Genomic DNA, 23,588 nt, shown 5'->3' with positions numbered 1-23,588 from the left:
ATTAAATCCAAAAGAGAAGCATGGAATAAGCAGTCCTTTGTAAAATTGTCCTGCCACCTTCCTCCTCTTTTCTGGTGGCAAGGCCTAAACATCCAAGATGGTAGGGAGGAAGGCAAGGAGAGACCAAGTGGGTGAGAGAGATGGAGAGCAGGAATAAATAGGCCCCCTACTTAACACAATTTTCACTTGTGGGAACAAGGGCCCAGAATGTGACCCCCATGAAAGTGAGGGGGTGCCTATATGTGGTTTTATGTTGTATTTTTATGCTGTGAACCACCCTCAGACCTATATTTGAAGGGCAGTAGGCAAATATGATATTATTATTATTATTAATTATAACAGAGGGGTCCTCATCTCCCAGCCCAACCCAGAGCTCCCCAAAGACCACAGAGATTGTCAGAGGAAAGCAGCTTCTCTCCTCTCCTGCCTCCTCCAGTTCTCCTCTCTTTCTCCTTCACTAACACAGAAGAGAGGAGTAAAAGGTTTACTGGGTGGGTTTTCCTCTTAGAAAATGCCTGGGTTGAGAGGAGGGCAGGCACAATGCACATCGAATATAAGAAAACGATGGATACTGATTTAAAAGCAACAAGGAAGATGTTTATTCTGATGAAAGTCTGCAAGGAGTCTCAGTCGTGCAGGCAATGCAAAGAAATCCCATTGATCTGAAAGGGAATCTGGGTTTTTTGGCAGTTTTTTATTTATTTAACAAGATGTCTGTTTCTGCCTCTCAGCCGACTCTGCCTAATCATCTCTTTCCCTCATCTTCTCCCCAACAGCAAATGTGACTCTGGATCCAGACACAGCCCATTCCAGGCTCATCCTGGATCGGAAAAGCGTTAGATGGGGAGACAAAGAGCAAGTCCTGACGGACAATCCTGAGAGATTCAACAGCTGGCCTTGTGTGTTGGGACGTGAGGGATTCACAGCAGGCAGACATTTCTGGGAAGTCAATGTGGAAAGTGGGGAATGGTGGGCTTTGGGGGTCGCCAGCAAGTCTGTGAGGAGAAAGGGCAGCTTCTCCTTTAGGCCTGAGGAAGGAATCTGGGCTGTGGGGAAGCCTGGAGGCAAGTACAGGGCCTGGACATCCCCTGATCCCTCTCCTCTGTCCCTGAATGAGGATCCCAGGAGGATCCGGGTGACTCTGGACTATGAAGGGAGACGTGTGTCTTTTTCTGACGCTGACTCAGGAGCCGAACTCTACACGTTCTCAGGAGCCTCATTCTCTGGAGAGACCCTCCTCCCTTTCTTTTATCTGTGGGGGTATAAATCCCACCTTAGGATCTCCTGAGGAGACTAAATCTGCCTCTCAGGCCCAGCAGGAGTTTCTCTCCAGACCAGAGTAACCGATATGAAAAACATTTACCCACCAAGAGCCCGTTGTGCAGTTTTTCAAGGTCCCTTTGAGAGGATTCGTTCCAGTCAAAATCAGCAGAAATAACAAAACAAAAACTGGTTGCTGTCCCTTTGCATTTTCCTTCCTTTTCCCAGAATTCCCTCTGCCTCTTACTTCTTAAACGAGACAGTCACACATTTACAAGTCCCAATAAATAATATTTTCCTCAAATGGGCTCCCTTACCTTCAATCTTGTTTTCCTTTTAAGATGTCTGATTTGGCAGAGGATGAGACTCTTAACCCCAGGGTTGTGGGTCTGGGCCCCATGTTGGGCAAAGGTGTCTTGCACTGCAGAGGGTGGGACTAGATGATCGTCAGGACCCCTCACAACTCTGCAAAACCTTCATCTCCCCACAAGACCTTATGCAGCTGAAAAAATTCATGCACCATTGGATTAATAGATGACTAAAAAACGAACCCCTTCACCCACTTCAGGCAGGATAGCTCCTTGCTCTGGAGACCTCAGACCGGAAGAAAAAGAAATTGAACAGGGCGTCAGCTTCAAACGCCCTCTGCAAATACAGGCTCACCATCTCCACACATTGTCAGAAGTAAACCTCATTGCATTGAGTGGGGCTTCTGCCCAGTTAAAAGTGTTTCGAGTGAATGCATTAAAGTTCCTTATTTACAGGCTGGGTTCTGTGTATCAGGGGCATAAATGGGGTGTCCCCTGGATAATGCTGGACTCCAACTCCCGTCCGGCCCATGCAGCATAGCCAGGAGTCAGAGAGGATGGGAAAGGCATTCCGGCAGCTTCCGGAAGGGGCCCCATGGGCTGTGCTGCCCTATACATTATGCAGTGAACCTCCTCTGTGTTCCTCAGCCCCACCCCAAATACACAATGCTCCCCCAAGGAGCGTCATTTCAGCACCAGGTGCATCTGATTTCTCTCCTTGGTTACTAACAGCTGGAACAGAAAATGGCTGTGGAATTGACCCCTCTCACAGACCTGGCAGGACTCTCTCTGGCTCCACTATCAGGGCCACTGACTGGTGCAACCTGCTCTCCTTTTCCTGCGTTTCCCATGGGGTGGTGGCACATTTCAGAATAAAGACACATTCTCCCCCACCCACCTGCCTGAGGCCCACCTCCCCTTGCTCCATCCCCTATATGATGTTGGCCTTGTTTGTTTGTGTGCCTCCACTCACCCCGTTGAAGGACACAAAAGTGGCTCATTTGGTCCAGCGCCCAAGAGGGGCCACCTAGACACCTGTGCAAAACCTGCAAGGAGGACCAGAGAGCAAAAGCAACCTTGCCCCCCCCACAGCCTCCAGCAACCAATCTTTACAATCCTGGGTGCCAACTTGAATAAAAATATTTTTTGGCGGGGGGAGCTGATAAGCCCTAACGGCCTCCACCTTCGACTTGGTTTTATCTCTTGCCCTCGGTCACCTCCAGCACCTTCCCATGCTCCTTGGCAGTGGAACACACCCCTTGACCCGGGCACCCTGAGCTGGGGGTCCTGCCCCCTGCCCACCCCCACTGCTGACAGGCAACACCATGCTGAGAGCAGCAGGAAAGGTGTGCAGCACCAGGCAAGCGAAGGGTTGCGGCTGCTGCCGCCACACAAGAAATGCACACATGAAACTGTGCCCTCTCCTACGGGGATCCAGCCATCAGTTCTGTATTTTAATGAATTGTTTTATGTGTTGTGATTTTATTGGTGTTAGCCGCCCCAAGCCCGGTTTTGTCAGGGAAGGATGGGGTATAAATAAATTATTATTATTATTATTATTATTATTATTATTATTATTATTATTATTATTTTCAAGAATGCTGTTTGAAGGTGCACAACACAGTGTTACTTTAAATGACACAATGGATGAGACATCAGGGCTTAGATTGAACCCTTTTTAAAGTAGGTCATGCTGGAAATAGGCTTGGAAATAGAACTCAGCAAATGCTAATATTGCATGAGGTTGCAGAGCACAGAGAGAGAAACCAAGGAAGGTTATTCAATCACTGCAGCTCAGAGCTGCCTTGGGCTCTTCCACAACTGTCACCAAGTAACAGTCACTCCATCAAGCTCCCTGCACTGTTTCTACCCCAAGTGGTCATCATAACTTTAAGAACTAGTACCTGAGCTTGTTCCTTTCCTCTTCCCTCCCCATTCCCCTTTCCTTTTATGTCACCTATTTTAGCTTGTTTTTCATTCATCTGGGAAACTGCATTCTTATTTCCTCACAAACAGATTCCTGTGTTCCAAGAAAGTGGTTTGAAAAGCACGTTCACACTAAATCAAGCATTGCTGCAACCAGAAAGTTTTCAAATTGTAGTGATGTGGGGTGGAGCAGAGAAACAAACTGCTATGAATGTCGGAAACACAGCTTAAATTATGGCAAGGTGTTGTGAGCAGGTGCTAGCAACGTGGGTACCTAGTGCTGGTGAAATCGCTTATTCCCCCCTCATGCCACTTTTTATCCCCAAAACAGCTCTGTGAGGTTGACTGGTATCAGGAACAACAAGTGGTCCAGGGAACTCTGAATTCCTAAAGCTAAAAAGGGACTTGGACCCAACTCTCCTCAAGCCTATGTTTCTAGGCACCTGGTTGCCTCCCCCCTCTCTGCTGCCCAAAGTCAATGAGGGCTGGCTGAAAAGTTATGCATTTGCCTGCTGGCGCATATTGTTAGGACCCACCTTAGCAGCTAAAAAAAAAAAAAAACTAATTGGCAGCTAAAAAAGCCAATGCAATTCTGGGCTGCATCAATAGGAGTATAGCATCTAGATCAAGGGAAGTAATAGTACCACTTTATTCCGCTCCGGTCAGACCTCACCTGGAATACTGTGTCCAGTTCTGGGCACCACAGTTCAAGAAGGATACTGACAAGCTGGATACTGACAAGAGGAGGGCAACCAAAATGGTCAAAGGCCTGGAAACAATGCCTTATGAGGAATGGCTTAGGGAGCTGGGTATGTTTAGCCTGGAGAAGGTTAAGGGGTGATATGATAGCCATGTTCAAATATATAAAAGGATGTCATTTAGAGGAGGGAGAAAGGTTGTTTTCTGCTGCTCCAGAGAAGCGGACACGGGGCAATGGATTCAAACTACAAGAAAGAAGATTCCACCTAAACATTAGGAAGAACTTCCTGACAGTGAGAGCTGTTTGACAGTGGAATTTGCTGCCAAGGAGTGTGGTGGAGTCTCCTTCTTTGGAGGTCTTTAAGCGGAGGCTTGACAGCCATCTGTCAGGAATGCTTTGATGGTGTTTCCTGCTTGGCAGGGGGTTGGACTGGATGGCCCTTGTGGTCTCTTCCAACTCTAGGATTCTATGATTCTATTTTGGTGAAAGTAAGTTGTTTTAAATTGCTTTTAATTATTGTCTTTAGTAGTTGTAACCTGTACTGGAACCTTGGGGTAAAGGGCTGAAGGATCTGAGCACAAGAGCCCTCTCCCTTTCTAGAGTCTCCATCAACCACTATTCAGGAGCATTACTGCTTTCCAGCACGGAGGCAGAGCATAGCACCATCAAAAGTCTTATATTCCATGAATTTTATCTACTCCTCTGTTAAAGCCCTCCAGGTTTTTCAGCGGAAAGGGAGGCAAGATGGCGGATCATCAACACCCTCCCTTCTGACCTCCGTATTTTACTGGTCTGTTTTTATGGTTTATACTGTTTTATCCTGTGTCTATATTTTATTCTTGTTTTATCTTTTATCTGCTTAATTTAGTTCAGTCTTAAGCTCTAAGTTTTAGTCATAAGTTTTTTTTTAAGGGAGTTGTTTTAAGCTTTCCCGACCTTCACTTGGGAGAGCGTCTGGCCTCAGCGGTAATTGAAGAAGAAAACTCCCCAAGTTGTGACTGCTTTATCGTTATCTTTCCTGCACATACTCCCTGCCCTACTGCTCTACTATTTCAGCTAATGAACTGAAGTGAGATTTTTACCAACTTGATTATTACCAAACAAATAATGGTGACGACCCGGAGTGGCTGTAAAACTTTTAGGCTTTCTTCGGAGTAACCCAAGACCTCGCTCCAAAAGGGCCGGCTGAGGTTAGTGCAGAGGAATGCCAAAACAAAGGGCCGATAAAGCTTTTCAGCCATTGCAAGGGACCACATTTTATTAGGAATATAGGAAGACTCCACACTGTGTAGTAATACGGATTAATAATATGTTGTAAGCCAATTAATGTACCACGGGAAGAAAATTAGGGTCCGGTACCCGAGAAGGAGCTCCGGAGATTTTACCCCGGGAAGCCTGCAAATTTGGCTGGAGCCTCCCACTTACCAAGGAAAATGAGCCGATACGACACAGGAGCTGAAGGAAGGAAAGCAAGGCGATGCCTCCCGTTTATTTAGGTCTGTTGCAACAGAGGTTCAATCTCCCGACGACGTGCAAAATCACGAAGGAGAGAGAAGAACCCCGGGTATAGTCACTGGGGAGGTTTTATACATTTTTGTTGCAATGCAGGTAAATGGGAGGGAAAGAGCGGGAAAGAGGGATTTACATAAGGTAAGTATGTTTAATGACACGGAGATTGGTTTATACAATAGTGGCGGAGGGGTCTTCCTGCTTGTTCTTTGGACTTGCTAATATTCCTGTTGTCTTCTGTCCTGCAGGGTGGAGTCGGTGATCGGAACTTCCTGAGCGATGAATGTCTGTATCCCCTTGTATATGAATAAAGGTGATTTCCTCTGGATGGCAGATGTTTCCATTGTCTTTTTATCCTGCTGCTTTGGTGGTAGACCCAGTAGATGGCGCCGTGGTATAAGGGAAGGGGGTTTGACAGTTCATAGAATGTTGAGGACGGGAGTCTGACAGCTCCCGGATGAGTGACAGTTGGTCCTTACGAAGGCGGCAGCCAGAGGAAGCCCTTTGCACGTTCTTTAGATATGATTAGGTTACAGATAACTTTATAACATTGTAGTTGTTACAGAGAAGCATACATGGAGTACAGGGATACATTAAGGCAGGGATACATCAGGGTATATAGCTGGAGAATCATGAGTTACATCTGGATACAATGTTGGAGGTTCATACACAACGTAGCAATACATAACACTTGGGTTGTACGGGCACATTAAATCAGGTATAACAGAGGCCGGGCATTTATGTAATGATAAGGAAAGCACGCTTTTACTGTGCGGTTTCAGTTCTGGGAGGGGGTGTGCTGGAGATGGGCAGCCTCAGCGATAAGGAGGTCCTTCCGGCCAGGACCTGAGGTGATATTTGCCTATTGTTTACCTGCTGAATGTCGGCTGATAGATTGAGATATGCAAACGTTGGAGGGCTGGGCGGAGAGGTTAATCTGGGTGCAGGTGGAGGGTGGGTGTAGAGGCGCGGCGATGGGCGATCGGATGAGCCGGGAGCAGTTGGATTTGCATCCGAATGCGCGCTTTGTTATCGCCCGTCCTGCTCCCCCCCCTCCTTCTCTTGCTTGCCAGCTAGCTATTCTCGTTCTTAGGGAGAAGCAGGAAAATGGCGTTACAGTGGATCCATGAGTCCCCTCTCTGTACATAGGGAAACTGGACGGTGTGAAAGTGTAGGTGGTATGGTTATACTCCTATTACAAATAATAGCCAAGATCGCACCAGCCATTCCTGTCTAGGGAAGGAGCTCCATAACTTGTCTGCCACACCACAGATGGTGCCTTCTGCCAGGCCAGCCCATTGGTCCATCGAGGTCAATATTGCCTGCACTGACTGGCAGCGGTTCTGCAGGGTCTCCAGGCAGGGGTTCTTCCCAACCATACCTGGAGGTGTCCTGGCCGGGGATGATGGGAGTTGTAGTCTGAAGCAAACAGAGGGCTCCAGGATGGCAATGCTGAAAGTTCTTTGCCAGTATGCTAGAAACGGATTAAGTCAAAATTATCAACCAGATTTTTAGGTGTTCTCTTCACGGAACCAAGTCCTGCTTGATAAATCAAAACTCCCGTCCACTTAGGGCAGAGGCAGATTTTATCCAATTCAAAAATGACAAGGAAGCCTGTTATAGGAATTCTAAGGTGATATATATATATATATATATATATATATATATATATATATATATATATATGATACCTCGGGTTACAGCTGCTTCAGGTCACGCATGCGCAGAAGCACCGAATAGCAACCCGCACACGGGCAGACGCAGCACTGCGAGTTACGGATGCTGCGGGTGCAAACGTGCCTCCTGTATGGTTCGCATTCGCAACCCGAGCGTCCACTGTATATAATAAATATTAATAACTGTACAAGGCAAACACATACATAAGTATATAAACCACGTGTCTGAAATGGTGCAGGAGAACAATCCTGAAGCCATTTTGACCCCCAAATTGACCTCAAATGTTACTCTGCAAGGAGGAAGGAAAATGGAAAACCTCCCCATTGTCTCTTTGCTCACAAATCCTGTCTTAAGGGCGTATCCGTGTATGAATAGGATGAGCCTGTGACCTGGATTCAGGAACTGAGTATTAACCATCACAAAAGAATGGCCAGATTGCCCAGGTAATGCAATCAGTGACCATTATTATGAGTACCACAACTTACTAGGTGTGTGTGTTTGTGTGTAATCAAAAGCCTGGGAAGCAATCCAGAAGCATTCGCTGCTACTTGAGAAAACATTCTCCAAATGCAAAGACCTGGGGACATCTTTTTTAAAAAAAAAGATCACGTGGTCACTGAGTTTCTGAGTCATTTCCAGGAAGGGGAAACTCCCAGTGGCTGAAAACTGAGAAAACTGAGAAAACTCGGGTCTTTGGCACGAAGGAGCCATGGCTGCTGTAGGGGGTCACATCCAGCGTCTCCGCGATGAAGCCACTTGCCCCATCTGCCTGGATTACTTCAAGGATCCAGTGACCAGCCCAGAGTGTGGGCACAACTTCTGCCGATCCTGCCTGATCCAGTGCTGGGGGGAATCGGAGGCAGAGGCTTCGTGCCCTCAGTGCAGAAAAAGAGTTCAGAGAAGGAGCCTCATCCCCAACCGGCAATTGGCTAACATGGTAGAATTAATCAAGAATCTCAGCCTTCAAGAGAGGAAGGAAGAGGAACGAAAAGGAGTCTGCGAGGAGCACCAGGAGCCCCTGAAGCTCTTCTGCAAAGTCCACGAAGCCCCCATCTGTGTGGTGTGTGACAAATCAAAGGAACATGAAAATCACAAGGTGATTCCTCTGGAGGAGGCTTTCGAGGAATACAAGGTAGGAGATCCCCGGATCTTGAGAGGGTGAAATTGCTGTGGATTCTTCTTGGGAGGTTTTCTTTTTAATTCCCAGTTCCAAAGTAGGCATGGCATGAATTGGTGGTTGTTTATTATGTAAAAAGCAGCCCAGGGGAAGCCTGAGGGCTCCTGGGATGGCTGGGAGGAGGGAGTTGAAGTCTTTCTCTCTGCCAGAAAGGGTTAACCTCATCCACATCCCCCAGCAGGGTTGCTTTATAAATATTTTGAAACTACAAATGTAACTTGCACATGCACAGCTAAGTACATGTCTCCTTTGGCTAGCAGGATGCAAAGCAGAAAGCAGCAAGGGGTCAGCTGCGGCGGGGGGGGGGGAGGGGGCGGTGGCCAGGAATTGACCAGATGGTGCAGGATCCCCCGCCCCAAATAAAGTTATCTGTTGGAAGCAGATTTTTTAGTGAGGTGGAAGCACCTACTGGTGGGGAGCACGCTTATTCTGGGGGTGCTGTGGGGCCTGTGCAATGAGGTTTCAGTGGCGGGGGGGCGATGAGGATTTCTTCCCGTCCCAAATGGGACTCCGTGGTTCAGAGTAGCATCTGCAAAGACTAGGGGGTAAGGTGACTTTTCCATGACAACTCAGAATTGGACCTGTGCTATTATATAAAAGCAATAAAATTCTCATTACAGTATGCTTCAGGAAAAAAAAAACATTTAAAAATGCTTTTTAATCCCTCTTAAAATAATTCACTTGTTCTACTTTTGTTGTCCTTCAGTCGTTCAGTCGTGTCCGACTCTTTGTGACCCCATGGACCAGAGCACGCCAGGTGCCCCTATCCTCCACTGCCTCACGCAGTTTGGCCAAACTCATGCCACTCGCTTTGAGAACACTGTCCAACCATCTCGTCCTCTGTCGTCCCCTTCTCCTTGTGCCCTCCATCTTTCCCAACATCAGGGTCTTTCCCAGGGAGTCTTCTCTTCTCATGAGGTGGCCAAAGTACTGGAGCCTCAACTTCAGGATCTGTCCTTCCAGTGAGCACTCAGGGCTGATTTCTTTAAGAATGGATAGGTTTGATCTTCTTGCAGTCCATGGGACTCTCAAGAGTCTCCTCCAGCACCATAATTCAAAAGCATCAATTCTTCGGCGATCAGCCTTCTTTATGGTCCAGCTCTCACTTCCGTACATTACTACAGTGGTACCTCGCAAGACGAATGCCTCACGCAACGAAAAACTCGCTAGACGGAAGGGTTTGGGGATTTTTTAGGTGACTCGCAAAACAAAATTTTCTATGGTCGTGATTCACAAAACGAGGCATTCGTCTTGCGCGGTACCACTGTAAGAAGAAGCGGGAACTTCTCAGGCCTTAGCAAATGCAGGGGGCAGCAGCAGCACCCCACCCCCCTTTCCTGAGGGAGAAAGAAGCCAACAAAGTTTCCCTGGCACCCCCCAAGCCAAGCCCGCCTCAGCCAGCCTTCCCCTCGCGGGAAGGGGTCCTGCAGGACGTCGTAGGCGTGGTAGTCGCTGACGCCGTGTAGGCGCAGGATCCCGGCAGAAGGACCCGCTCATGGCTGCGGGCTCGACGGAAGCTGCCTGCACTTCCTATGCCCTGCCCCGCCGTGAGGCTGGAGGAGGTGAGGAGAGCGGCGGAGGGAGTCTGCTTCCCCCTCAGGCACAGCTCCACCGCCCTTCCCTCCCTCACTATCTCTTTGATGCGATACATCCCAGGTTGGATCCTGCCTCACCCCTTCCTCCTCCTCCTCTTCCCACATCTCCCTGGGAACTCAAGATGAGAAGTCAGGCTGGAAGTCTCCTTGGGAGAAGACAAAGGAGCAAGCATGGCTGCCCTTGCTCTTCCCCAGACTCGTTTGTTGCACTTTCCCATCCCAGTTCTGTAGTGGTTTTCAACCAGTGTGCCGTGGCACCCTTGGGTGCCTTGAATGATGCTCAGGGGTGCCTCTGGCAACACTGGCCTCTGTGCTTCTTTCTTTCCTTCCCTCCCTCCTCGGATGCCATCTCTGTCTCCCAAAGGCTTGTGCAGGCGAATGTTGCCTCTGGGGTTCAACAGAGGGTGTTGGCTGCCAGGAGCTGAGGTGGCCTCGGAGTTGCTGTTGGGAATGGACAGACAAGTCCCAGGCCCCTGTGGGGCAGCATGAGGAGGCACCTCTCTTTGGGGCAGCTCAGAGACCAAGAGGAGGACTCCTAAGGACGGGAGAGAGGAGAGGAGGCTGAGAGAGCCCTCCACAAGGAAGGGTGTTCAAGAAAGGGTGAGGGGCTGCAAGCTCTGCAGGTAAGGCGTGAGCTAACTGGGATCCTGAGCCCCACAGGGGTGCTGCAGAAAAAAGGTAGTTGGTCGAGGGAGTCATGGGCCCAAAATGGTTGAAAACCTCTAGACCTTTATTTCCTCCAGTAAACTACTTTGCATATTATAGCAAGGCCACCAAGCCCAAGAAGCCAGTATAATATTCATCTCCTCTATTTGTGTCTCAATCAAACCTGAATTTTTCCTTTTCTCTTTAGGGAGAGATCTGTCGCCGCCTAGAGATTCTGAGGAAAGAGAGAGAGGAAATTCGGGCCTATCAAGCAGACCTGGAGAAGGAAAGCAAAGACCTCTTTGTAGGTGTCTCTGTTGTTACTAGTGAGGGAACAAGCACTTGAAGAATCGAGTCAGGACTGAGGAGGGATGGGGAAATCTGCCCATTTCAGCTTCTCCCCATTTCTCCTTTTTCCATATCAGTTTGTTTATTCATTTATTATTCTGAAAATTAATCAAAGGTTAGGGTAGCTACTTCCTTGTATAAATATTTATATATGTACTTTACCCTCAGAAATACATTTTTTGTGAACATTACCTGGCTGCGTCAACCTTTAACAATTCAGAGGTGTGAATTTCAAAGGATTGCTCTGTTTTGGTCTCCATATTTTTTCAGCAATAGCAAATTAGGTAAATTCACCGTTGAATGCAGCTAATTTGAGTTTACAGCGGTATCTTTAGTTACGAACTTAATTCATTCCGGAGGTCCGTTCTTAACTAGAGGCGTGCTTTTGCTAATGGGGCCTCTTGCTGCCACTGCGCCGCCAGCACACGGTTTCCGTTCTCATCCTGGGGCAAAGTTCTCAACTCGAGGTAACTCTTCCAGGTTAGCGGAGTTTGTAACCTTAAGCGTTTGTAACCTGAGGCATTTGTAACTCGAGGTAACAATGTATTTCCCATTGTCTTTTATAGGAATTGTGAGCTGAGAGGGTGGAAGCAGTTCAATTCAAATCCTGATTTACCATAAATATTACTAAAGAGTTGTCTTTCTAAATGTGCGCTATTGCTCATCTTTAGGAAATTTAGGGAGCTATGGGGATAAATTCTGCACTTTCTCCTCCTCCTCCTCTGTTTCAGTTGTCTTTCTACACATAAATGGCCCCAGTCTAAACTGAGGGGTCTTTTAAGTCCATGGATGTTCTCTGAACAGCTATGAACTCTGGTTATGCCATGCCCCAAAACATGCAGGGAATATCCTGTGCGGATGTTTAGGGAGGCAGGAGAGGATATATTATTTTATTATATCCTTCCTAACTTGCGCCAGCAATTTCTATAACTGAGCAGAGGTGTTAAACAATCCCCCTTTTAAATTACACAGCGGTTAGCTAGTTGCAGGCTCACCTGAGCCTCACTATTTAGGATTCCTGGTTTCCCTTTTTTATATCCCTCCTAAAAGAACAGACGCGACCATCTGATTAAAGTTAACATAAAACTAGTTTACTTAACAATCACCCAGTTCACAATAAGATCCCTGAAGGCAGACTTAATTTACAGAACAACATACAACTATGTGAACTACCCCATAAGGTAAGGTTACCAGATTTTTTTCAATGAATCCGGGGACGCTTTTCAACTTCAGTTGGAATGACAGGATTTTGTATGGGGACTGATTTGTAAATCTGGGTACTGTCCCCGGGAAATGGGGATGTCTGGTAACCTTACTAAGGGAAATAGTCTCAAGTGACTACGACTGAGCAGTCACTTCTCCTAACTCTTAGGAACACACAATGGAGAACACACAGAGCAGAACATGGAGGCCATGTGCTCCTCTACCAAGAACAGCCCACACCCACATCAGTTCACATGCAAAGGAAGTCTGTCTCAGCTCAGGAGGAACTAGCAAGTTTTCTCCTGAGTAATACAAAGCATTACCCACCATGTGCATTGTAGAGGAAGAAGAAGAGTTTGGATTTGATATCCCGCTTTATCACTACCCGAAGGAGTCTCAAAGTGGCTCACATTCTCCTTTCCCTTCCTCCCCCACAACGAACACTCAGTGAAGTGAGTGGGGCTGACAGACTTCAAATAAGTGTGACTAGCCCAGGGTCACCCAGCAGCTGCATGTGGAGGAGCGGGGACGCGAACCTGGTTCACCAGATTACAAGTCTACCACTCTTAACCTCTACACCACACTGGCTCTCATTGTAGGAATGTTGTATTTGACTGCAATATGTTTTTTCATCCCACATATCCATGGCTAGGGAAAAAATGCTCCTTCCTTTAGGCTGTAGCCCTCTGCAAAATAGAAGTCAATAGAAAGAGCAATGGAGAGGGCCTTCCCTCAAAATAAATGTTTACATCTTTAGCCACTGGACGTTTCATGTCTCTGAAAAATCAGAAGTGTCCTCCCTGTGGAATTCTCATAATTCTCTTCCTGATGTTTTGAAGGCTGAGCACCTTCCACACTCAGACCTCTTTCTTTTCTTGCAGAAATTGACAGAAACGGAGAGGCTGAAGACTGTGGAGAAGTTCAGAGAACTGCGCCTGTTCCTGGAAGAACAAGAAAAGCGTCTGCTGAATCATGTAGAAGAGGTGGAGAAGGAGATTGCAGGGAGAAGGAATGAGCAGCTGACCAGACTCTCCAGGAAACTCTCCTCTCTTGAGAAGATCATCCAGGAGATGGAGGAAAAGGGTCAGCAGCCAGCGAGTGAACTCCTGCAGGTAAGACGGTGGCGCCTAAACCCCTAGCGCAGCTACTATATGGGGCCCAAATTTGGACCGGTAACCACCTTAGCACTACGGAATCTGTTCAATCAAAGTTTTTAAGGCAGATCTTCTCTGTCCCGCCTTGCGTCCCTAACGCATCATTGCAACTGGAAGCAAGTCTCCCCCTCACTAGAAGTATGGGCCTGGCAAAGAACTTGTAGCTTCTGGCTCCGGCTAAACTCAACCCCCCCCCCCCCCCCGGTTTATTACCTCTAGCACTTCAAGATTCCCATAAAAGCGCTTGGACCAAAACTGTTTATCAAAAACTTCTCTCCTGTGGCCTATCCCCACAACACCTACTTATGATGGGCCCTACCGAAGCAAACAGTCTAATTGGTCAACATCAGAACAACCTGACTACTATGAAGAAATTTTGCCCCTGGTATGCTCGTTTTCCAACTTCCCACTTCGATTCCCTGGCCCCATATCTGCACAAACTTATTATCCCAAAATATAGACGTGCTTTTACACTTGCAAAACTGGACGTTCTGCCACCTGCTGTTCTCGAGGGTCGATTCCAAAAGATCTTACTTGAGAAACAACTTTGCCCCTGTGGAGATGGTAGTACAGAAACAGTGGCACATGTCCTCCTGTCTTGTTCCCTTTACAAAGGCCTGAGGAACGAGATCAATGACCAGATAACAGCCAAGGTTGCTAGCTATATAGCTGGGGTAACTAGAATAAGGGCCACTAACTGATTGATAATTCAGGATCCTAATTTGTGCTTTTATCAAATCTTTCTCTGTACACAGTGTATCCTTTTATTGTTGCTATGGCCTGTGGCTAATGCGAATTAATTTGTTTATTATTATTATTATTATTATTATTATTATTATTATTATTATCCTTTATGCGCCCCTTTTATGTATGCAAGGAGTGCAAGGGCTCAGTTGATGGAGCTTATAGTCAGGTTTGTAATGGACAGGAAGACCCAAGAGACCCGGGATGCTTAACTCACCTGAATGCAGACTAGAGATTATTCTGTGTTATTGATGGAACGGGAGGTGGTTTTCTGCTCTTTGCTGAAGATTTGTCTCTGAATGCCTTCCAGCTGTGATGGGCTTCGCCTAGGAAGCATTCAGGCCTCCTTCCGACATGAGCCAGTCTCTTGACCAAGCTTCTCTTCCTGTTCCCTCCACAACTTCTGGGTTGATCCCCTTCCCCATGGATACAGATTGGCCTAAAATAGTGCTCAGTCACAGTGACCAAAGAGCAAGACAGAGGGACTCATCCAGACTCCTACTTGTCCCACCCCTTCCCTCCAGGAAAACCCGCTGTTTACTGCTGAATTAGAGCAAATATCAGCCAGGTTTTATCCAGATTGACGTTTGATTTGATGTTGCACCAAGTAGCAGGTTTTTCTCAAGGGAAAGTGGCAGGGCAAAGGCAAAACCCTTTGGACCCGTGTTTTCTGGACACAGGAAAAGCAGAAGTGTGGAGGAGCCCAGAGAAACACTGAGCTGTTTTACTACCCCTTTGATGCATTTTACGCTACAGGTGCTTTTTTTATTTCCAGTTGGAAAGTAGAATTTGAAATTTGGGGACTACTATGGAAGACAATTTGGGACAGTGCCCTGGTAGGATTATCCTGTAGGTTTACGTATGTCTGAATTGCACAGTGCAAACTGGATTAAAGTTATTAAATTATAATCTAAGACTAGAGATGGTGTGAATCTTATCTTGAACCCACAAACATGACATTTCCCTAAAATGCTGGTAGATTTTCATAAGGATTTGAAACAATAATGGCAAACTGATGTGGAAATGTGGAGAACCTGATATCGGAACAATTAATAATTTCAGATTGGATAAAATAAAACCAGTGAGAAACAAAAACTGGCTGATTCAGCCATTCCTACCCAAAACCTTGGCATGTGCTAGGCAGACTGACATCCGAGGGCCAGGCTGTTCCTCCACTCTGAGGGGATCTGAGGGGGTCTTCCTAGTGTGGCCTGTGGTGTGCAGTGAATTCCCTTCTTTTTCCCCTCTAGGATATGAGAAGGACCTTGCAGAGGTAAGTGGATCTGGCTCATTTCCATTAGCATCTCTCCATGAGGCTGGGATGCAAGAACCTCAAACATGGCCCTCCAGGGGCTGCAGGGGGGAGACTGTAGGACTCACTCTCTGCAGCATCTCACAGGTAAAAGCAGGGCCCCCTCTTTGGAACTTGTAGCCCCCCCCCAATTCTCCCTCCAAGGTTGAAAGTCAACTGCCTCCTCCCTCTTTCCTTTCTCTTGCACTTTCTCTTCATTGACTTTGTGGTAATTTGAAACATCTAGAAGAGAAAGTGCCAAAGATGCTTGGGAAGAGCTTAGGATGTACCAATAGATTTCTATGTCCAACTAGAAGCCACCCAGCTCTGGTAACCCTTTGAGGCACTTAGGGAGGGAAGGTCTGTTGGTCTAAAATGGGTTGGTTGTGTTTCTTGGAAGCATTTCCAATGTGAGAGCCTGAAGGTGGTCTAGAGTTGGGGGTGAAAGTCAAGTAGTTTCCTGCCTCTGGAGGGAGAGTCCAATTGGGCATGGGGTTGTGCCCTTCCTGGGTGAGAAATGTGGGGATGAATAGGGAGGCAGAAGACATATTATTTAATGATATCCTTCCTAACTTGCGCTATCAAGTTCCATATCCTAGCAGTGTTCCAAACATCACCCTTTTAAATTACGCAGCCATTAGTTTGTTGCTGACTCATCTGAGTCTTACTATTAAAGATTCCTTCCTGGTAAAATCCCTTGCCTTTCCCTTTTAAAAAGAATAAACACAAGAATCTGATTAGTGTTAATATAAAATAGTTTACTCACAGATTCATTCAGGTTCACAGACATATCCCTGAAGGCTTAGGTTAATTAACAACTAGAACTATTCCATAACATAGTTAGTCCCAAGTGACTGTGACTAAGCAGTCACTTCTCCAAACACATACAAAATGGAGGACACACACTGATCAGAACATGGAGGTCGTGTGCTCCTCCATGCTGGTACAACAAACCATACACTCTTCAAGTCACATGTAGTGGATGTCTGTCCCAGCTCAGGAAGAAACAGGAAGTCTTCTCCTGAGTGGTACAAAACATCCCCTAACATGTCGACTGCTGGAATGTTGTACTTCACTGCAAAATAATTTTTTTTATTCCAGTAGCACCTCAGAGACGAACTAAGTTTGTTCTTGGTATGAGCTTTCGTGTGCATGCACACTTCTTCTTTAAGTGTGCATGCACACGAAAGCTCATACCAATAACAAACTTAGTTGGTCTCTAAGGTGCTACTGGAAGGAATTTTTTTATTTTGTTTCGACTACGGCAGACCAACACGGCTACCCACCCGTATCTAGTACTTGACTGCAGTTTTACATCCCACAAGAAAGGGGGTGCAGGGAGGGTTTAAGTTGTTCTCCTTGACTTCTTGGAAGCTTTGGATATCACTCACATCCTCTGGAGAGGCTCAGGAAGGGAGAGATTGCAGGCATCCCACTTCAGGGGTTTGGCCATTACGTCCTGGGACCTTCCCAGAAAGTTGTTATGGGGCAGCATTGTTGGAAGCCATGGGAGCCCTCCGGTGGTGTCGCATAGGGTTACATCTTGTCCCTTGTGCTGTTTAGCATCCTTACGAAGCCACTGACAGCTGTCCTCTGGGGTTTGGACTGAGGTCTCCCCAATCTGTGGTGGACACCCAGCTTTATCCCGCTTTTCCATCTCTGTCAGGGCAGGAAGATGAAATGCTAGACCAGGGCTTGGAGGTGGGTGTTAACAGATGAAGCTGAATCCTGAAAATAATCTGTTGGGAAATGAACTTCAACTTTATCTTATCGAGATCTCCTGCAATAATTTGGGAGTAAGTGCCACAATGGGACCATTCATTGTTTTCCTTTTCACCAGGTATGAGAAAAGAGAGCATCCAGAGAAGCCACTGGCTTTCCCTCTAGAGCTCAGGAACAGGATCTTGGAATCCTGTGATCTAAATCACCTTGTGGAGGATACAATGAAACAATGGAAAGGTAATGAAAAATAGCTGCCAGGATTTCACACTGGGAATTCTATTACTTCTTCAGAACTGAACATGCCAGGATCTTATTGCATGGAATTGAGTAACCCCAGGATACCTTCCTTCTTGGTGCTCCAGCCTTGATTTCCTGTCCCCAGAAAGGCCCATGTATATTGTGATGCTGGATCGTGTAAAGAAAGCCTGAACCAAAGTGTAGAGCAAAGTCAGGATTTTTTCCTCCCATGTGCATCTGTTTACAATTCTATGGAACCTCCTTTTCCTTGTGGTTCCCTGTCTGGAATGTGGAAAAGGGCATTAAGAAGCCCCCAGTTCCCCCACTGCCTCCTGCTCAGGCTTGTTTCTCAGCCGTGGAGCCAAGGCCTGAGCCGTCTCCTCCTCAGACGTCCCCCTGCAGCTGCGATATCTAGTGCTTCAGCCTTCAAGATCTCCTGAGTGGAGATGGAGACATTGAGGATGGAAGCAAGAGCACATGAGCCCCAAAAGGGCACAATTATGCTTGTTAACAACCTTAAAGGTTTGTAGAAGTTTTGTTAGGAAGGACTTCCCTTTGCATGACAGCTCTGCCAGTCCTTCCTCATCAAACTTTGCTTCTCCTTAGTTTCACAATTTTGGTTATAATAATTCCCCCCACCACTTAATTGGGAAGATGTTAAGGCTGCCTCCATCTCCCCTCTGCCTCCTTTTACAGGATTCCTATGGCTCTGCCTCCCCTCCAGTCCAAGAATGTAGCGCCCAATTTCAGGGACAAAGTTCAGAGACCATCAGGATTTATGCTGAATATTCTTATTCTGCTATTTAAAGCTTTATTTATTTTCATAGATTCTTTCTATGATTTTCTAGTTTTTACTTATTTTTTGTACGATTTAATACTTCTGCTACGTTTTGAAGTGTTACTTTTGTATGGACATTTATTTGTGGTGGAAGAGTGTTGCCCTTACACTTTATATCTTTTTGCTTCCTCAGATGTGCTGATCTACAGAAAACCGATTCAGAAAGGTAAATTTCCAGGGAAGGAACAATTTTACAGGAGACATGGGGACTGGTATTTCATTGGTGTTGAACCGTCTGCTCTGCAGACTTTGGGACCCCCACCAATGGCATAACTGTGGGTAACAGTTCTCTAGTGGTGTTTGGGTTTTTCGTATGTCCCATGAATGAACTGGTTTGAAAGCTTGCATTGGGGGCAGAGCTTGTCCCTGCGAAGAACCTGCACACCAGTTGTGAGTTCCTTTCCTGCCTATAGACTATTATCCTGGTTTCCCCCTTAATTTTATAGATTTTCCTTTATTTAATAAATGTATATACTGCTTGATTGTGGGAAAAAGCCTCAAAACCTTACAATATCTTACAAAAGACCTTAAGGAGAACCTGCAGGGTCAGTCCAATGTCCATATTGTCGAGTTCTCCTGTATAGGGAACCTCCCTTGAATTTTGTTTTCCCTCCAGACAATCTGGAGAGATTCTTTTGGAGATTCTCGAGATTTGCTTGGATTTCCCCCTCATGAAGTGTGTTAAAAAGAGCACCCACAAGCATCCACAAGCATCCACCTCCTGTCAGGCTGGATTTTGAAGATTGTATTCTGCCATTTTCTAGTATGGTTTACCATTTCTGATTTTCCTATGGAATCATGGAATAGGAGAGAAAGGATCCCTAGGTGTTGTGTCGTGGGTTCTGATAGCAAGAAGTCCAGCAACACTTCTTAGTGAGAACAGCTCTTTATTGTAAGGGATAAGACAAGACTGGGGAAAGGGGGTAGGGAAAGCTCTATTTATAGACACATTGGGACTAAGGGAAAAGATACATTTTAGCGGGAACCAATAACATTCAAACTTTCCGGCGGGACCCAATCAGGCTGAGGATTGTGATTGAACACTTCAAATTGACCAATAGCAATACTTTACCCTGCTGCCAGAATATCTTATTTAATACACAACACTAGGATCATCTAGTCTAACCCCCTGCAATGCAGGAATTATTGCTAAATACGTTAGTTGTTTTAATTCCTTAGGCCTAGTGATATTAAATTCTCAAGAATAATCTTTTGGAGACTATTTAACATCACTACTTAGACCTACAGTTGTCGTCTTTGCAATTATTTGTTCTATGATTTAATCTTCTGCTTGAAATAAGGAAACAACAGATGCTACGTTATCGTGAAGTTTTGTAAAAAAAAGATTTTTTTATTAGCTGTTGCATTGTAACCTCTTAAGCCTGTCTTTTTGCTTCCTCAGATGTTCAGTCATTCAGAAATCTTCAGAGAGGTAAATTTCACATGGAGACCCCAATTCACAGCGGGTGGGAGGGGGACAGACGACAACTAGTGTTTCATGGGGGGTAAAGAGTCTCTTCTGTACAGCTGGACTCTAGCCCTGCTGTTTGTACCACAAAGGCAGAGAAGGTGGACTTGAATGTGCAGAGTGTGAGGGAGAGAAATTACCCAGAAGGATCAGATGGAGGAGGGAAGAGTTTCATTCCTGCCTAGAGAGAGTTGGGTTGTTTTTCCATGTGACCTTTTTCAGGAATGATTGCCACATGTCCTCTTTTTCTCAGACAGGTCCTCTATTTTCATGATTAAAATTTCTCCCCTGGGTTGATTTTTAAAATTTTAAAATTTGGCATAATGTCTCCCGTCGTTTTGTTTTGTTTTTTGTTTACAGGAACCAATGAAAAAAATTCTAGTGCATTAGACTCAGATCTAAGGCACCTAGTCTAGAGCAGAGAATCGCAACAGAACAGCACCTTAAGCTAGCGACATACTGTATAAAACCCTTTTCTTGTGGCTGAACTAAAAGGACTCTGGCTCAGCTACAAGATCTTGGAGAAGGAGTCTGGGAGGGCAAGAGTTAACATCCCCCTGCCCTTAAGGAGAGTCCATATGTACATGTTTAACAGATTAATAAATTGTTCTTTGCACACATACGTTCACAAAGAGGGGAACAGGAGCCCAAATACTTTCATGTGGCAAGCAGGGGAGCAATATGTATTATTATTCTTTTGTTGTTGAAAGTTAAGAACATTGCTACTAGCAATATATCACAGCTTTGAAAGTCTACATAGAGTAGGGGTATTTAAAATGAGTGTCGTCATAGCAATCCATGGTTAAAAGTAGAAGTTGGCAGGTGTGTCCTTTTTTTGCTTTTCAAAATAACCCTACATTTGCCTATCATGACTGTCTCAGCCCCTAAGTGGTAACCTTTTGAGTTATTCCCCCTTCCCCCAGAGAAGTAGTCTTCTGGAATATATTAAATCCAAAAGAGAAGCATGGAATAAGCAGTCCTTTGTAAAATTGCCCTGCCACCTTCCTCCTCTTAGGGCCTAAACATCCAAGATGGTAGGGAGGATAACAAGGAGAGACCAAGTGGGTGAGAGAGATGGGAGAGCAGGAATAAACAGGCCCCCCACTTAACACAATTTTCACTTGAGGGCCCAGAACATAACCCCCACAAAAGTGAGGGGACGCCTATATGTGTTTTTATGTTGTATTTTTATGCTGTGAAACACCCTGAGATCTGTGGATGAAGGGCAGTAGACAAATGTAATTTTTATTATTATTATTATTATTATTATTATTATTATTATTATTATTATTATTATCATCATCATCATAGCGGGGGGGGTCCTCATCCCCCACCCCAACCAGAGGTCCCCAAAAGCCAATTCCCACAGAGATTGTCAGAGGAAAGCAGCTTCTCTCCTCTCCTGCCTCCTCTAATTCTCCTCTCTTTCTCCTTCATGAACACAGAAGAGAGGAGTAAAAGGTTTACTGGGTGGTTTTTCCTCTTAGAAAATGCCTGGGTTGAGAGGAGGGCAGGCACAATACACATTGGATATAAGAAAGTGAAGAAAACTGGTTAAAATACCAACAAGGAAGATATTTATTCTGATGAAAGTCTGCAAGAAGGAGTCTTGCATGAGATGCAAATAAATCCCATTGATCTGAAGGGGAATCTGGGGTTTTCGGTTGTTGTTGTTTTTCTTTTAACAAGATGTCTGTCTGTCTCTCAGCCGACTCTGCCTAATCTTATCTTTCCCTCATTTTCCCCCCAACAGCAAATGTCACTCTGGATCCAAACACAGCCCATCCTGAACTCATCCTGTCTGAGGATCGGAAAAGCGTGAGATATGGAGACAAAAAGCAAGACCTGCCCGACAATCCTGAGAGATTCAACTACTGGCCTTGTGTGTTGGGATGTGAGGGATTCACAGCAGGCAGACATTTCTGGGAAGTCAATGTGGGAAGTGGGGAATGGTGGGTTGTGGGGGTTGCCAGGAAGTCTGTGAGGAGAAAGGGTGACTTCTACTTCTGTCCTAAGGTGGGAATCTGGGTTGTGCGGAAGTCTGGAGGAAAGTACTGGCCCTGCACCTCCCCTTATCCCTCTCCTCTGTCCCTGAGTTGGGATCCCAGGAGGATCCGGGTGACTCTGGACTATGAAGGGGGACGTGTGTCTTTTTCTGATGCCGACTCAGGAGCCGAACTCTACACGTTCTCAGGAGCCTCGTTCTCTGTAGAGACCCTCCTCCCTTTCTTTTGTCTGGGCAAAATTAAAACCCCCCTGAGTATCTCCTGAGGAGACTAAATCTGCCTCTCAGGCCTAGCAGGAGTTTCTCTCCAGACCAGAGTAACCAATATAAAAAAAACATTTACCCACCAAGAGCACGTTGGGCAGTTCTTCAAGGGGACCTTTTGAGAAGATTCATTCCAGTTAAAATAAGCAGAAATAACAAAACAAAAATTGGGTTGTTCTCTGTTCCCCGTATTTCCTCTCCTGAGGCAGAGTTGCTGGATCCTTGGTCCTCCATTTTCATGCCTGAAGGACCCCTCATATCTCACCTTGTAGTATATTAATTTATGGACTCAGGAGAAACCTCCATCTAAGATTGGCAGGACAGAGCTTCTCCCTGGGCAGAAAAAGAGATGTGTGCAGAAATGAGAAACAACGAACACAAGTAAACACACACCTTTGGGCACTGTTTAAAAATAAAATCAGCCACATGCAAAGAATATAAAGTCTAGGAAACAGAATCGGTGTTACATTATCTTGGCCCCTCATTTTCCCCTACAGCCACATACATTTAAAACACTTTTATACCATTTCACCAGTGATGGAGAAACCTGGGAACTGTAGTTTGTAAGATGTGCTAGGAAATGTAGCTCTCTTGAGGAGGTAAACTACAGTTCACATGAGAGTATAGAGGGGTACAATACCCAAGAGGGGGTTAGGCAGTTGCTTCCACACACAGGATAGCTTGGTTGGCTAGAGCATGGTGCTGATAATGGCAAGGTTGCCTAAAAAGAGGGTCAAAGGACAAACGAAAAAAGGATAAAAGAGAGTGGGATTAGGAGGGGATGGGAAAAGGAAGGGGGGGAGGAAGAAAGAAAAAAAAAGGAAAGAAACAAAAGGGGAAGGGAAAAAAGAAAAGAAAAGGAATAAGAAATCTACATTAAAATTACAACTTACAACACTCTTTTTAGGATTATTCTTTTAGTATTGTTAAACTATATACGGGTTGTATATAGAAGTGTGTGGGGTTTTTTTCTGTGTGTGTTTTGAAATTGTTATGTATTCTGTTGAGTTATGTGTATGATTTTGCTGTTTAATAATAATAAAAAAAAGATAATGCCAAGGTTGCAGGTTCGATCCCTGTATGGGTGAGCTGCATATTCCTGCATTGCAGGGGGTTGGACTAGATGATCCTCATGGTCCCTTCCAACGCTACGATTCTATGATCCCGCCTTGTGCTGCTAGGTTTCTGCAGCATTGCACACCCAGCCAGTCAACCCCCACCCTGAACAAAACACAACAAGAGGTCTGTGTGCCATTAATAGGGAGGCGAAGGAATGAAGCTAGCTTCCATCGATCTGGAAAAAGATCTAGAAGGAAGGACCTTCGCAGCTCAGTGGCAGAGGCCCTGTTTTGCATGCAGAAGGTTCCCTGGAGAGACACTGTCAGTCAGTGTAGGGACAATACTGAGATGCATGGACCCAGCGGTCTGACTTGGCATAGGGCAGCTTCCCATGTCACTATGAGCAGAGGGAGAAGGAACACGTTAGAACCAGCAGCAGCACAAAATTTGACAAGAAC

At 45.8% G+C, this 23,588-nt stretch overlaps 2 protein-coding genes across 2 annotated transcripts in view; both read left to right on the top strand.

The window, feature by feature from the left end:
- LOC117042453 (E3 ubiquitin-protein ligase TRIM7-like) overlaps window positions 1-1,363 on the top strand; it is a 30,128-nt gene extending 28,765 nt beyond the window's left edge. Inside the window, exon 12 of the mRNA XM_033141998.1 lies at window positions 777-1,363. Within this exon, the coding sequence (XP_032997889.1) occupies window positions 777-1,288 (512 nt within the window). The 3' untranslated portion in view covers window positions 1,289-1,363. The remainder of the gene's footprint in view (window positions 1-776) is intronic.
- A 6,688-nt stretch (window positions 1,364-8,051) lies between these two features.
- LOC117042733 (zinc finger protein RFP-like) lies at window positions 8,052-22,834 on the top strand. The gene is made up of 8 exons (XM_033142358.1): window positions 8,052-8,512; window positions 11,006-11,101; window positions 13,230-13,460; window positions 15,497-15,519; window positions 17,378-17,496; window positions 18,468-18,500; window positions 19,737-19,766; window positions 21,556-22,834. Exons 1-8 carry the CDS (start codon window positions 8,090-8,092, stop codon window positions 22,071-22,073), a joined length of 1,473 nt encoding a protein of 490 aa, XP_032998249.1. The 5' UTR covers window positions 8,052-8,089; the 3' UTR covers window positions 22,074-22,834.
- Window positions 22,835-23,588: the final 754 nt, after the last annotated feature.

Source organism: Lacerta agilis, chromosome 2 (genome assembly GCF_009819535.1).
Source record: "Lacerta agilis isolate rLacAgi1 chromosome 2, rLacAgi1.pri, whole genome shotgun sequence".
NCBI lineage: Eukaryota > Metazoa > Chordata > Lepidosauria > Squamata > Lacertidae > Lacerta > Lacerta agilis.
This window is presented reverse-complemented; position numbering and strand designations above follow the sequence as displayed.

Bases quoted from the DNA above. Each gene is read 5' to 3' on its own strand.
- LOC117042733 (XM_033142358.1), top strand. From the start codon at position 8,090: ATGGCTGCTGTAGGGGGTCACATCCAGCGTCTCCGCGATGAAGCCACT. The intron at 17,497-18,467 runs GTAATGAAAAAT...TTGCTTCCTCAG, and splicing joins TACAATGAAACAATGGAAAG to ATGTGCTGATCTACAGAAAA. The intron at 18,501-19,736 runs GTAAATTTCCAG...TTGCTTCCTCAG, and splicing joins CAGAAAACCGATTCAGAAAG to ATGTTCAGTCATTCAGAAAT.